The 10,154-nt window shown below is 37.6% G+C and overlaps 2 protein-coding genes and 1 pseudogene across 2 annotated transcripts; 2 read left to right on the top strand and 1 right to left on the bottom strand.

Annotated features, from left to right (window-relative positions):
- Positions 1–600: 600 nt before the first annotated feature.
- Positions 601–1,961, top strand: LOC120207651 (F-box/kelch-repeat protein At1g22040-like). Its single transcript, XM_039207083.1, has 3 exons — positions 601–637; positions 771–1,303; positions 1,347–1,961. Exons 1-3 carry the CDS (start codon positions 601–603, stop codon positions 1,959–1,961), a joined length of 1,185 nt encoding a protein of 394 aa, XP_039063014.1.
- A 267-nt stretch (positions 1,962–2,228) lies between these two features.
- On the bottom strand, positions 2,229–4,696 carry LOC120207650 (annotated as a pseudogene).
- A 1,242-nt stretch (positions 4,697–5,938) lies between these two features.
- LOC120207658 lies at positions 5,939–9,741 on the top strand. The gene is made up of 2 exons (XM_039207085.1): positions 5,939–6,050; positions 7,334–9,741. The coding sequence occupies exon 2, from the start codon at positions 7,678–7,680 to the stop codon at positions 9,613–9,615; it is 1,938 nt and encodes a 645-aa protein (XP_039063016.1). The 5' UTR covers positions 5,939–6,050; positions 7,334–7,677; the 3' UTR covers positions 9,616–9,741.
- The last annotated feature ends 413 nt before the right edge of the window (positions 9,742–10,154 follow it).

Below are 10,154 nucleotides of genomic sequence, written 5' to 3'. Positions count from 1 at the left end.
ATCAAGAAACCTAAACCTAGCTAAGTGATCATGTCTACACCAACAGTTTCGACTCCAACTAAAACGCGACAAAGGTAACTCGAGACCCCCTCATTCCTCTAACTTATTTATTTACTAAGAACATGCATAAAAAAAAAAAATCTTCTTCCTCACTGTACAGATTTTCTCAGTCCTCGGTGACGGAGGTTTCGTCTGAGCATTGTGGTTATTTTACAAGAAATTCGATTGCCTTAGGTAAGTACTAAATCTCTTCCAATTTTTAATTCCAAATGGGATAAAATATAGCTAAAAAAGATTAAAGATTGAAAATGAAATACCTTCTTCTTTGCTTATTGCTTCTCGTAAAATTAAGGGCCAAGTCCTCTTTCCCAATCTGATTTTATGGTGTTGGGATCTCTTTACCACTATAGAAAATTCTACTAATTCTCAGGTAATAAATCACTCACCTCTCTCTTTTAATTTCTATTTCCTTTACAACCAAAAGCGCAAATGATTTCCGAATGATATTCAATGCTTCTGAAATTTTTTGTTTTTGTATTTGCTGAAAAATGGATGTATTATGAAGCAGGAATTCTTTTTTTTTCTCTCTCTGATTACCAGATGGTCTTCTCCTTTCCTCCTCCTGTAATTTGTGATGGTTCTATCTAAAAAACTGACCATCCCCCATTTACAGTTTTTTTTTTTAACTCACAATACCCCCACTCTCTACAAACCGTTCCCTCTAATTTTTTCTGGTTTCTTAACTACCCAGACAAATTAAGCATCTACAGAACTATTTAATACGAGGAAAGGACTTGGAACAACTGAGGAATGGCTCTATATATTGACCAAGGTTGAAGGTGACAAGCTTTTGTGGTATGCTTTGGACCCATTGTCGAGAAGGTGGCAGAGGTTGCCTCAAATGCCCAATTTTGCTTTAGAAGATGAATCTAGGAAAGGTTTGGCTAGTCTTCGGATGTGGAATGTTGTCGGATCCGGCATTAAAATTGCAGATGTTATTAGGGGTTGGCTTGGGCGGAAGAATGCACTGAACAGAATGCCGTTTTGTGGGTGTGCCATCGGTGCTATTGATGGCTGCCTCTATGTGTTAGGAGGATTCTCTAGAGCTTCAGCCCTGAGGTGTGTTTGGCAGTATAATCCAGTTCTAAATTCATGGAGTGAAGTAAGTTCAATGTTAACCGGTAGGGCCTATTGTAAGACTGCCATCTTAAATAATAGGCTATACGCTGTCGGAGGGGTTACCAGGGGCCATGTTGGTTTAACTCCACTTCAGTCTGCTGAAGTTTTTGATCCTTGTACCGGTGTATGGTCCCAAAATTCCAAGCATGCCATTTTCAAAAGCTCAGGTTCTACCCACTGCATTTTTGGCTGATCTACTCAAACCGATTGCCACGGGATTAACATCATATAGGGGAAGGTTATTTGTGCCTCAGAGTTTATATTGCTGGCCGTTTTTTGTTGATGTCGGAGGGGAGGTATATGATCCAGAGGTAAATTCTTGGGTTGAAATGCCGGCAGGCATGAGTGACGGTTGGCCTGCAAAACAAGCTGGAACAAAATTAAGCATCACCGTGGATGGTGAGTTGTATGCACTCGATCTGTCTAATTCTCCTGAAAGTGTGAGGATTAAAGTATATGATTTCCAAGATGATGCTTGGAAAGTTGTAGTAGGAGAGGTCCCGATTCCCAACTTCACTGATTCAGGCTCTCCCTATTTGCTTGCTGGTTTACTAGGAAAGATTCATGTGATTACTAAAGATGCCAACAGTATCTCTATTCTGCAAGCCGATGTGCAAAACCATGTTTCCTCACCATCAGCTTCGTCATCGGATAGCTACGCTGGTGCACATCCCAAGTCTGCAGGACCTGCAACAGCAATGGAAACAGTTCTTTGGAGGGTTATTGCTGAAAGGACGGCCGGATCTTCTGAACTAGTTAGTTGTCAGACTCTCAATATCTAGTGCCTCCATAGGAATACTTTCAGAAAAATGTTCTGTTGCTCTTATTTGTTTCACCAGAAAGATTTGATTATACAATCGGTGAATTTTTCTCTTGTATACTTGTTTAATGTAAAGAAAAAGGAAATCTCTTAAACCGCAACACTTTGAAAAGGAATACCAGATAATGGATATAGTTCTTGTAGAATATAGCTTAAAGTTCCAAATTAGTTTAGAATTACATATACCATGGGAATGGCATGGCTGGTGAAAACCACTTCATTCTTTGTTCTAGACAGTTAAAACGAGGGGTTTTCCCTTGGAGAAAAGTTTTTTCAGCCTCCAAGATGCTTCTATGATGCGCTATCTTTGCCCAAAGGCACTGATTCTGATATATTCCGTGCCACCAGGACCGAAACCAGATCCTGGTATTGTTATTATACTGTCTTCTCGAGGGTTTCCGCAGATACGTCCCACGATTTTGAACCCGGAAAACGCACCCAAACATACGGAGCATTGACACCTCCATAGACTTCTAAATTAATTGAGGCAAATGTGTCTACCAATATCTTTGCATTCTCCTTGTAGTAGTCGATCACCGCACTTATAGCCTGAGAATTATCCGAAAGATAAATTCAGCGGCCCTGGTTCTTTAGAATACTATATCATCAAGCAGTTAAAAGAATATTACATCACCTGAAAACCTTCTGGACAAACGCATGCTAGGCCACCAGCCTGAGCTATATTGGATGCTCCATTGAAGCAGTTGCATATACAATGCGGTTGAAGTCATGTATGACAGGAAACCCACCAGAGAACAAGAGCTCTTCAGGGACTACAGTCCAGCCAAGACGAACTCCCGTGAACCCAGCAAATTTGGAGAACGATGAAATTTCAATTGCAACCCGAGGAAATTTTCTTTTCCTTTTCAGTCTAAAGACAATATATAAATTGATGTACTATGCTTCATGAAGCAAACCAACAAACTAAATATTGTAAGAGTCATCTCAGAGACCCGAGAGAACGAAACTATGTTCTCATTAACCCTATCAAACAATTATACTTCAAAAAAATTAAACCCTTGTTCAGATGGTACAAATAAGTTTTCATAAGCTGCCATGATCAATTTTATCAAGTGTAATTAACAATAGCAAAATGAAGAGATTCTTCTGAGAAAGCTTTTATCATTTTCCCCATTACCATTCTTGGATGTACGGACATAAGATTTTATGCTAAGGGTACAAATTTAGATAATCAATAGAAAATGTAAAGAAAATACTTGAACTATACATGAATTAGAATTTTTCAAGGGAAAGGTGACTGCACCCGTAGGTCCATCCCTGGTTAATTAGTAACAGTAGTCCAACAAAAGTTGGCTTGGTCTCTAGGATTTAGTTCCACTTCATTAGAGCTTAATCTATCGAAACCCAAAAGGGACAAATTTCATTGGTTAGCTCTAGCCAATTACAACCTTACATACAGAAGACTGAAGCAGAACTTTTTTGTTAGCTAGATGATTTGTCAGCAACGTACCTCTTTGGCACCAGGAATTTCAAAGATTGATTTAGGATTGTCATCAGAGATATATGTGGAATAAGCGGAGTCAAAAATAATAATCGATCCATTATCCCTAGCAAACTCTACAAGCTGCTGTAACTGCTTCCTTGTTGCAGCATGACCTGTAGGATTATTTGGCGAACAAAAGAAGATGATATCTGTTCCTGGAGTGATTGTCAAATCAGGGAAAAAATTGCTTTGAGGTCCAAGCTGCATGTACTCGATGTTCTGATACTTCCCGGTTGTCTTGAAAATCACCAGCCTGACCGATAATGACACTTGAATCTATATAAGCCTGTTACAAATTACATTTTCCATATTGAATATTACAGTTCTGATACAAGGATCCATCATAAATTATTGCCTTCTATATCACATTAAAAGCTTACATCAGTTCCTGTAACACCTAATTTTGGGGTGAAATAGTAATTATTTTCCATGAAAAAATGAGTTATACTCTTTACTATTAGACAAGCAACATGCAGTCCCACATAATAATTAATAATAAGTTCAACAGGGAGAAGCATTATAATGTCACCGGAAAAGATGGATCTTGCAAGGATATTGTCACTTTTGAACCTAGAAGCAGCTGCAAATATTGAAAGAGAAGAGCGCTTAGTACTTTCAACACAAGAAATCTACAGTTTAGCTCCGTTGTAAGATTACTGGCATAAGATGCTGGCTAAAGGATATCTCCAAAAAAGAAAGAAGATGCTGCTAAAGGAACAAATAGGAAGGAAAGAGTCACCTGAAGGCGGGAAATATCACACTGAGAACCATCTGATACAAAAACTTCTGTGCCCTTTATGGCGACATCTTTATAGAATGTTTCTGCAATTGCTCACAAATTCTGTCGTTTTATTCGGTGTTTGATATCTCATTGGTTATTTTTGTCTTTAGTCAATATATTTAAAAATAGCATATAGAGTTTATATCTCATATTTCCCTATGATTGTATTTAATAGTGTTGATAGAAATAAATGAGTTAGGATGGTCGTTATAGTTTATTTCATATAATTTACGTGGAGAATTGCAGTTAAATGATATATGATGATTGGTCGGTAACATCTATAATGAAAAGATAAAGGGTCGTTATAGAGAGAAACCAAACGGCGATAACTCTGAAGGAGAATCTCTCTCTTACTTAATATAAAACTTATATATCGACTCCTTTTGCGTGCTAGTATCAAACCTATGATCATAATTGTTATTCGTAGACCAATAAATATATATGCAATCGATAATTAGTATACTCGACCTTGACAAATTTCCTATGTTTATCAAAGTTTTGTGATCGATTGAAGAACTTCCTTTATAAGAGGATCTTTTTGAAGGTGAGGCTGGGCAGCTGTTTTAGTATTCTCAGCAAACATTTTGGTGGGTTGTGAGAATTTTGTTTATAGAATTGATAAGAGGAGACAATTCCCATGCAAATAATATATAAAACTAACGGTAAACTACACTAATACTCATAGACTTTTACGGATTTTTCATTTTGATTACTGAAATCGATTTTTTATTATTAAAATCACCATCATTAAGAAAAAAAACTTTATTTTTAGTCATTGGGTCATGAAACGATTAACAACAGCTGACATTAAGTCGTCGTTTCTTTTATCATCAGATGGTTTATTCGATTGAAAAGACCACTGAAGTACTATTTTCTTCTCTTTTGACCATTCAATTCAAACTCATTGGTAAACATTTCAATATACTCAAATATTAATCGAAATTAAATGGTAAAACTTTTTGATCCATCACTGTTCATAATTAAATCAACTTGTATTCAAAACTATGTTAATATTCTAACTAAACAGAGTATTCCCGACATTGAGATTAATTGATGGTCACTCCATTTATCAAAAACTCGACCTTTATGGTAGCTGTTAAGTTGGAAACTTAGTTTTTTTTTGGAAGAAAATTTTAACTTACCATGCTAATTGTTCTTAATGAAAAATAATGATAGTGATCTTAATTAAAATGAATTAAAAGCTTAAAGATTATAATATAATTTTTAAAGTTTAATGATCAAAATGAAAATATCCTAAAACTTAATGAACTATTAGTGTATTTTACCATAAAATAAAAAACAACAACCACCACATTTTCCACTTGACGCTTTTGCCTCCACAATCTCCCGAGGACGGTCCTCAGCAAGGGTAATTTAGGCTGTTCCAATAACGGAAACCATGCATCGTCCAATAGGAAGCGTTTGTGTTTTGCAAGGCTATTTTTGGCATTAAGGTATTCCCCGCAACAATTTGCATAGAGAAAAAACAAAAATTAATAAATAATAAATAAATAAATCGTTAGAGCCGCCCATATAATATATATTATTAAAACATTTCAATTAAAATTCAGTATCTTTATTTTTAATTATTTTTCGGTTTCTCCTCTTTCTGTATCATCTTCCTCCGTTTTCACGCCTTGTTAAAAAAAATCTTAATTTTCTCTGTATTTTTTAAAAGATTCTCCAGCTCTGTTTATCCATGTCTTTAGCCACTTCTCAGATCCTTTAGCTTTCTCCATGTTTTCTCTAAATTTGGATTCTTCACGGTATTTCCACTAATTTTCCTTTATATTTCTCTCAAGCTTAATCTCTTTTACTTGGTATTAGTTCACAGTTTTCATATTTTATGCAAGTAATTTTTCTTTAGAACTTATTCTCTTTTTCTTTTTTTGGGAGGTATGCTTGCCTATCTATTTCATAAGAGCTTGTGGTTTAAATGAGGGGTTAAGTTTTTGCGCTATGTATGCATGATTTTGAGCTGCTATGTTTTCATGGCTTTGTTGTTAAGATGGTATTATTGGAGAAATTAAAGAAGGAAGTTTGGTGAATTTTCCTTGTTTTGGTCGTTGTCTTTGACTGAAAATAATATGGGTTTGTTTTATCAAGTTTCTTTTTAATTGTTTCGGTGTTGTATTTCAGTAATTCTATTTGGTTTTTGAAGCTCAAGTCTTGAGTTATTTGCGGGATTTATAGTTTTAGATCTTTTATCTAAATAAACGTGCTTAGAAGAAATTTGGATTTTAGATTAACTGCCATAGATTCTATGAGACGTTGTTGACTTTAATACCAAGGGATCAGCATGATAATTGATAAACATGTTGCTGACCATCAAATTTTGAATATCTAATGAAAAATCCAACATTTATTGGAATCTCAAGGCTCAATCACCGACTGTAAGACTACTATTGGAAGTTGACTGTTAATAATAATTATAATCTTTCCATGTTAGGTTGATGAGAGTAAAAAGTTTGTTCTGCTTTAGCTTTTACTAAATGGTTAACCCCAGAGCTTTATTAAGTTGAAGTTTCGAAAGGGAAGTTTATTACTTTATCTTAATCAACTTTGAAGAAATTGATTTCTTATGTTAGACCGTAAAAATTTCTTTCACTTTACTGCTCAAGTGGTGTTATTGACAGTTCTTTAGCTTTTCAGTCTTTGTTCTATTCAAGGTATACAAAATCTTTAGGTTTAAATTTATTTATAAGATCTTGTTTTCTATTACAATTTGTTTACAACTGATATGAAATTATTTTCAAACAAATAATTATATTTCTTATAACACCAGTTCCTAGCTCAAATGGGGAATGTTGATACGTTTTTTGGAACTTTGGAATCTTATATTTGTTTTTAATGTAACTGTATTAATCTCCATTCGTTGTATGGATGGCGATGACTGTCCTGAAAGTGTTGTTGGTGCATCTTAGAATAGGGTGGTCATACATATACTTGATCTTCTTTCCTTGGATAGAAGGTTGCATGTTGTTGATTTGTTAATATACTTGCTTTAATTATGCCTGATTATGTTACTTTGATTGCTTATTCTTGTTAGGGTTAATGAAGCCAATCTATTTGTCAATCAGGAGCACAAGACGCTCTCGATTCCTCTTTGCATCCACATTGAACGTTCTAATAAAAGGATTTGTTCCTAGAAATGTTGTCAGATACATTGACATCTAAGCTTTCACAGAATTGAAGTGTGTGCTGTTACAGAGATACTTTATAAGATGGACCGAGCAGATACATCAGGGTTTGTAAGTGGAGGAGGAACGTTATTGGAATTTCTTCTATTTTCCTAATTTGTTTCTGACATATTTTTCGGTCATGTATTAAAGACTTTTCTGTAAGGTTGGCCTCTTTTTCTTAGTGATATTGTTTGCAGCATCTACAAAGGCTATGGATTTGAACAAGAACGTACAGTTTTCGCATGTATCTGAACTCTCAAAAAATAAAAATTTTGGTGATACAACCCTATGCCTGAACTTTCTCGGTTACGGAGGAAGCAACGTGGCCAGATTTGGAACTAGACAAAGCAATCTTGATGTTGATCTTTCTAATGCATCTGATGACGGCTGCAGGTTGGTTCTGGGGTTGGGCCCTACTCCGAGTGTATACTTGGATAATTATTACAATGTTGGTCTCAACAAGAACAAAACAACAGCAGCTTTATTCACCCAGTGCATGTCACCTGAGGATGACTCGATCCTAAAACTAGGCCTTTCTGGTGGGATTAAGGAAAGTATGAGTCAGTTGGAATGCCCTCTGTCATCAGAAACTAATGTTAGTATGCCACTTTCGAAACAGGTTTCTGTGGAAGATAGTAAACTTTCAATACCTGTTGTTGATGAGGGTTCTACTTCGGCCAAGAAATCTGGTGGTTATATGCCATCACTTCTCTTTGCTCCGAAAATGGATAGTCGCAAAGCTTTGGTTCAGACACAAGAGCTTTTTCAGTTTGGGGATAAATCTCCCTGTCATGAATTTCATCAAAGTTGTGAGCCCTCTTCGCAGACCGACTTTTCTGTAGACACACTCTCTGAGCAAACCACCACTATGATGTCCTCAGATAATCGAGCAAGCAATTCAAAGAAATGCAAGTTCACTGGCTGCTCAAAAGGAGCAAGAGGGGCATCTGGCCTTTGTATTGGTCATGGAGGCGGACAAAGATGCCAAAAACCAGGGTGTAACAAAGGTTCTGAGAGCCGCACTGTCTACTGTAAGGCTCATGGTGGAGGTAGGAGGTGCCAACACTTGGGCTGCACTAAAAGTGCTGAGGGGAAGACAGAATTTTGCATAGCACATGGTGGAGGCAGACGATGTGGCTTTCCCGGAGGGTGCACAAAGGCAGCAAGAGGTCAGTCAGGGCTTTGCATCAGACATGGCGGGGGAAAGAGGTGTAAGGTGGAAGGATGCACACGTAGTGCTGAAGGACAGGCTGGTTTGTGCATCTCTCATGGTGGTGGACGCCGTTGCCAGTTCCAGGGATGTACTAAGGGTGCTCAGGGAAGTACTATGTTTTGCAAGGCTCATGGTGGTGGAAAACGCTGTGTATTTGCAGGGTGTACCAAAGGTGCTGAAGGGAGCACGCCGTTGTGCAAAGGACACGGTGGGGGAAAACGTTGCCTCTACAATGGTGGTGGCATTTGTCCCAAGAGTGTGCATGGAGGCACCAATTTCTGTGTTGCCCATGGTGGTGGGAAGAGATGTGTTGTGCCAGGCTGTACAAAGAGTGCACGTGGTCGAACTGATTGTTGTGTCAGGCACGGTGGTGGAAAACGATGCAAGATTGAGAATTGTGGCAAGAGTGCCCAAGGAAGCACGGACTTCTGCAAGGCCCATGGTGGGGGAAAAAGATGCTCCTGGGTGGAGAGCAAATGCGAGAAATTCGCAAGGGGCAGGAGTGGTCTATGCGCTGCTCACAACAGTATGGTGCAACAGCGGGAGGCAAGCAAGGGAGGGCTCATCGCACCCGGAGTCTTCCAGGGGCTTGTATCAGCAGCAACAGCCACAAGAAGCAGCTGGGACAACAATCACTCGTCCTCAGGGACTAGTGTTATTTCTGATGGTATCGATTCCCTGGACAAACCAGCGAAAAGGCAACAACTCATACCACCTCAGGTATTGGTTCCTTTATCTATGAAGTCCTCATCCTCTTACTCGAGTTTCTTCGATGCCAAGAAGCAAGAGGAAGGAAGAAGTGGGTATGATATGGACATCAGTGTTGGTGTCAGCAACAAGACCTTTGACTTCTCGGTTCCGGAGGGTAGGGTCCATGGTGGTGGTCTCATGTCCTTGCTTGGCGGGAATCTAAAGAACCCCTTTGATGGAATTTGAAGTCAAAATCTATGTGACATGTAGAAATCTAGTTTGGTTTTTGGGGTTGTTATTGGGACTGAAATTGTTCATAAAATTTGGTTGCTGTCAAAAGACTCGACACATATGGTTTGTGTTGATCAATAATGTTATTATCATTGTCAAATGAGTCATTTGTCTCTTTTTCATGTGATTTTGCTGTCCCCTCCAAGACTATCCCAAGATACCCAGCATGGAATCAGTTATGCATGTTCTGTAATCTTTTATGTTCTAAAATCGTTATAAAGTAACATCATTAGTCTATTGTTGTTGTCAAAGAGATTAGACATATGATTTTATGTTGAGGGACAAACTTATAAAATTTTAGGGGTATAAATATATTATCAATAGGAAAGTCCCTTCGGTCTATACCTGAATGTTGTTGTTGATAAGGTTATTAAATTACAAAGGCTTCAACCAAGGACGAAGCCAAGACGTTCAAGTTGGGCTGAGATGAATTATAAAATTTTGGGGGTCAAAAATGTAAATTTCCATTTAACTGAAAGATTTAAAGGATTTAG

The sequence above is a fragment of the Hibiscus syriacus genome, unplaced genomic scaffold (genome assembly GCF_006381635.1).
Source record: "Hibiscus syriacus cultivar Baekdansim isolate YM2019G1 unplaced genomic scaffold, ASM638163v2 tig00015125_pilon, whole genome shotgun sequence".
Lineage (NCBI taxonomy): Eukaryota > Viridiplantae > Streptophyta > Magnoliopsida > Malvales > Malvaceae > Hibiscus > Hibiscus syriacus.
The sequence above is the reverse complement of the archived record's forward strand: the minus strand, read 5'-3'. Positions and strand labels throughout refer to the sequence as shown.